Source organism: Otolemur garnettii, unplaced genomic scaffold (assembly GCF_000181295.1).
Source record: "Otolemur garnettii isolate 467f Iridium unplaced genomic scaffold, OtoGar3 scaffold00133, whole genome shotgun sequence".
In the NCBI taxonomy this organism is placed as follows: Eukaryota; Metazoa; Chordata; class Mammalia; order Primates; family Galagidae; genus Otolemur; species Otolemur garnettii.
Window position 1 is genome coordinate 2897544 of NW_003852528.1, and position 5223 is coordinate 2902766.

Genomic DNA, 5223 nt, shown 5'->3' on the forward strand with positions numbered 1-5223 from the left:
CAGAAGGAGCAGAGGTGGGGGATGGGGGCAGGTGGGGACCTGCAGAAGGAGCAGAGGTGGGGCATGGGGCAGGTGGGGACCTGCAGAAGGAGCAGAGGTGGGGCATGGGGCAGGTGGGGACCTGCAGAAGGAGCAGAGGTGGGGGCAACAGGGAAGGAAGCCCCACAGAAGGAGGGAGCTAAGAGGGAGATGGCCATAGTGGGAAGAAGCAGTGTGGGACACCCCTAGGTGTGCCCCAAAGCTGAAGATTCCCGAGAAGTCACTGCCTCTCAGCCTTTTCTTACCACCTCACAAGGAGCACTGGTGTTTCTTAATTCATACCAGAGCAGGCATTTCTTTGTAGCACTTAGAAAAGATTTGGAGTTCATGTTCATATACAAAATAGATTTAGACATTAAAAAGTCTAGAGAACTTTGCAGTTTGATTACCAATTTTTTCATGTGTCTTATCACAATCCCTAATGTTTTGGACATGCTTACAATTTTTAAAGGCATTTTGTTAGTCTAAAAAAAATACTGGTAAACCTATTTAAAGTATGATCATAAAAGAAATATACTACTAAAAAGTGAGATTTATTTTAGGGAAGTGTTTGATATACTCTGTTTATATACACATAACTATATCAGTTGTTAAGTATTTTTTTCCAGAAAATATGACTTGACTTACCAGGAGTCCATATAATAAAGAGTGTATTGTAAAGAAATTCTACTCATTGTTAGTAGTCTGCTTATTTTCAAAAAATCTTTCACAATTTAAAATGTATAGCATGAAGGGAGTTGGAAAATCACTAAGAATTTTTTGGTGCCTATTCTGACATGATACTGACCAGCACATCTTACATTTTGATTTAAGGTATTAAAAGGGTATCAGCTCATGCCTTGTAATCCCAGCACTCTGGGAGGTTGAGATAGGATTGCTTAAGTTCAGGAGTTCCAGACCAGCCTGAGCAAGAGCAAGACCCCATCTCTACTAAGGGTAGAAAAAGTAGCCTGGTGTTGTGGTGGGCACCTGTAGTTCTACTCTGTTTTGGGGGCGGGGGTTGTGTGTGTTTGTTTGAGATAGAGTCTCAAGCTGTTGCCCTGGGTAGAGTGCTGTGGCAAGATCATAGCTAATAGCAACCTCAAACTCCTGAAATGATCCTTTTGCCTCAGTTTTGTTCTATTTTTAGTAGAGATGGGGTCTCCATCTTGCTCAGGCTGGTCTTGAACTCATGAGCTTCAGCAATCCCCCTGCGTAGGCCTCCCAGAGTGTGAGCCACTGTACCTGTTCTAGGATTGCTTAGCCCAGGAGTTTGAAATTTTGGTTGTAGTGAGCTATGATGATGCCACTGCACTCAACCCAGGCTGACAGAGCAAGATTCTGTCTCAAAAAGAAAAAAGCTTCTCCCCAGACATTTCTTCTTCCTTATAAAACCAGTGTGGCTTTATGGTAGGATGTTTGGAAACTGTTGCTGTTTTTTATTTGTTTGTTTTGTATTTTAGTTTGTACAGTATTTATATGCTTTAAGAAAGCTAAAAGGCTAATTTTGACTTCAGCTTTCCCAAGTTTATTATAGCTTTCCTGTTACCCACAAGTAAAAGTTCTCCTGTCAGTGTCGCAGACAAGTGAGCCAGAGACACCTGGGCGAGGGAGCCCTCCCAGCCTGTCCCAGGGGTGGTGTCCCTGGTGAGAAGGGGCCAGGTTCAGGTGGCCGCTCCCTTAGTGTTGATGGGGACTCTCCTGCACACCTCTTGCTGTCCCCTCAGGCTCTCTGTTACATGTATAATTTAAGGACTTCAAGTCCACTATTGAAGAAATATTAGCTGCTGCTGCCTTTTTTTTTTTTTTTAAATCTCATGTTTGACTTTGCTTTTAGTGGTGGCAGAAGTTGTGAAAATAAAAAATTTTTACCAGGTGTGAGTATTTTGTCTCTCTATGTCATTGGGGTGCATTTACCTCTTATTCTTTGGATGAAATGAATAATTTACTTTTGTCTTTGGAGTTTTAATTAAGAAGCAAGTATGAGATGAGACAAGGTATTTACCAGCTGCTGGTTTTGTTCCCCATCAGTATCACAGACAGTGCAGTGGAGCCCTTAAAGGTTGAGCTGGCAGAGCTGGAGCAACTGATCAAAGACCAGCAGGACAAGATCTGCGCTGTGAAGGCCAACATCCTGAAGAATGAGGAGAAAATCCAGAAAATGGTGTATAGTATCAATTTGACTTCAAGAAGGTGAACACCTCAAAAGTTGGAGATGGAAAGTCACCATCAGTTTTAAAAGGAAGTGGAAAATCATTGCTCTTTAAGTTCCAGTTTGTTAAGAAAGTGAACAGTTTACACTGTTAATATCTGACTAATGTTCAGAGCTTTAAAGCTCTGAGCATATTGTGTAAAAAGACCACGTTTTCTTACCTCCTTCCAGTTGGAGTGTTTGCTAGTTATAAACAGCTCTTCCAAATGCCTCCGTGAGTCTTCGCAAGCTGTCATTTGTGTTAGGCACCGCAGCCTGTGAGCTTCTGGGTTTTCCAGCGCGTGAGCCGTGTGGTTCCAGGGCACAGCTGTCCTTTATTTCAGTTTAGTGGGACCGTGTCCCCAGGGGTCAACACTGAATGAAGCATGACTATATGCTTTCTGGCAGGCACTTTGTAAATAGAATGAGGCATGAAATGAATAAATTATATTTTTAGTTAATTTCCATTTGAAAAGGGTTAATTTTAATCTGTATCTTTCTAAGTTACATATCAACTGGTTTAAAAAAAATTGTTTTACCTCCTTGTATATACTTCCTTATGTAATTTTCTTGTTGGTTCCTATTTTGTTTGTGTCTGTAGCCTTTAAAACTCATACATTTTGGAGTCTTTATGGGTATTGTCTGGACATGACGTTGTCACAGGCTGCACCCTTGCTTTCTTCAGCCTTTTCCCTGGGTTTCCTGGGTTTCCTCACACGGATGCTCTGAGTCCTCGTTCATTTCACGTTAAAAAGAAGGTCTTGCTCTTCCGGGCATTGACATCATGCCTTGCCCTTGGCACAGGTGCGCGTGCCTGTGCACCTGAGACTTAAGGAAGATTTCAAAAGATGTACCAATTTACAGCACTATTTTGATGTTAACCATTTTGGGGGAAATTGTTTTTTAAGCAAAGTTTTTTTTAAAAAAAAGTTTATAGTTTTTCACTACATGTACTACTGTAAATAGTAAAATCTTAGGCTATTGTATAAAGGATTTCACTGTGTTTGGAGACTTGCTTAGGGGTCTGAAAGTCTGGGTCCTAGTGCTTTTATTTCTAGACACCAAGTTTATTATGTAAACTAAGGAGTGCCATTTAAAGTATGAGAATTGCCTGAGATAGTTAGTTGTATTTCTTTAAGGATTAACACAAATGGCATGGTTCAGGTTTTCCAAAATGAATTCTTTACTGAGGCAGTTCTGATTTTCTAAGATAAACAAGTTCAGCAGGAGGTCATTAAGGTCTGCCATTCTGAGGGGTCAGTCTCTGCCAGCTTCCTGCGGTGCACAGGGAGCTGTTGGCAGGTCAGACGCAGTGCAGTGTGTTGGGATGCCCCAGCTCCTCTCAGGGAAGGGTGTCGGTTAATCGGTCCTTTCTATATTTATAATCTTCTTTTCTACCAACTTCAGTGACTCAGCCATACCCTAAACGGACCTGTTTTGCTTCAAGTTGTCTGCCTTTTCTGAATTTGTATATATGAATAGAATTTTTGCATTGCAAAATATTGCATACATTGTATGAGTGAAATTTTGTATGAAGTAGTCTATCAAATTGTATCATAAAATTTATTTTTCTTTTATACATAAATCATTAAAAATAATCACATATTTTTTCTATAAATGGTATGGATTGTGCAATTCAGTTCACACGTGAAAAATTAAGCATTTGGATTTTTTATTTTCAAATGTATGTGTTTTGTTTTTCTCATGAGGAAAGTTCAGGGAAATTATCTTTTCATTCATGTTGTGACACTTATCCCTTTTCTGTATGAATTGAAATTTTATAAGACAAGTATGCATTTGCCAGAAACTTCTACAAGTGATTATTACAGTATCTTACCATAGAAAAATTCTGGCCTGATTATATTTAATATTTTGAGAAAATACACAAAAGGGATTAAATTGTTCTCTACTTTGGTTTATAAATTTTCAGGGAATACTAGAGTAATACTTGAGGAATTTGAAAAAGTTGAGTTTTTACTCTGATATTCATACTTACTTTTCTTTACAATCAACTTTTGAAAAACTGCAATTTATGAAGAGAAACAGTGTCATTTAGTGACATGAGTTGCAATTTAGGATTTGGGATGGTTTGGAATTCTGCTGAGTATATTTTACCAGTGCCCCTGAAATGCTCCTGGACTTCTACGCTACAGTGAGCTGAGCTGAGCTTCTGTTTGCTGATGCACACAGTGTCATGGCACATGAGTAAGAGATGGTCAGGACCTTCTCCCAGTTTTTGAATAAAGAGCTGATATCACACAGCAGACTTAAGACAACCTGTCTACCTGAGAATCTGCTTCAAAACAGGGCTGTGGAGCCTGGCACAGTGGCTTACGCCTGTGATCTCAGCACTCCCAGCTCTGGGAGGCAGGAGGCTCCCTTGAGCTCAGGGGGTCGAGACCAGCCTGAACAAGAGTGAGACCCCGTCTCTACTGAAAATAGGAAAACTAGCTGGGCGTTGTGGTGAGCGCCTATAGTCCCAGCTACTGGGGAGGCTGAGGCGGGAGGATTGCTTGAGCCCAAGAGTTTGAGGTTGCTGTGAACTGTAACACCATGGCACTCTAGCCAAGGTGTCAGAGTAAGACTGTCTCAAAAAAAAAAAAAAAAGAAAGAAAGAAAAAACAAAAACTGCACAAACACCACGTGCTCAGGCATGTCGCTGCCTAGGAATAAACACACTGACCTTGGACTCACTTCCAACTCTGTAGTCTTCCGCCCACATCCGGAAGTGCAGAGAGTAAATCCACGCCTTCACGGTACCTTCTTCAGGGGGTTACCTTGGCTGCTTCTGAGGGTCTCCCCAGCAAAGTCTAATGTACGAAGTAGAAGTAAGAAAAACACACGTGTACAAGGAGCAGCGGGGCAGGGACAGCTGTTATCAGGCTGCTGAGACAGCTGCTCGCTGCATGTGGGCTCCGAGTTTAACTCTATCCTTTGATACACTCTATTAATAAGCTCTTATATTTTAAATGTAAATTAAATATTTTATTTTAAATATAAAAAGCTTTTATATT

The 5223-nt window shown here is 40.8% G+C and overlaps 1 protein-coding gene across 3 annotated transcripts in view; it reads left to right on the forward strand.

Moving 5' to 3' along the window:
• The window catches only part of TRAF3IP1 (TRAF3 interacting protein 1), a 90480-nt gene extending 88043 nt beyond the window's left edge, over window positions 1-2437 (forward strand). For all 3 annotated transcript variants that reach the window (XM_023518262.1, XM_003798240.2, XM_003798241.2), the window contains one exon: window positions 2050-2437. In XM_023518262.1, coding sequence (XP_023374030.1) covers window positions 2050-2215 — 166 coding nt within the window. In that variant the 3' untranslated portion in view covers window positions 2216-2437. The remainder of the gene's footprint in view (window positions 1-2049) is intronic.
• The last annotated feature ends 2786 nt before the right edge of the window (window positions 2438-5223 follow it).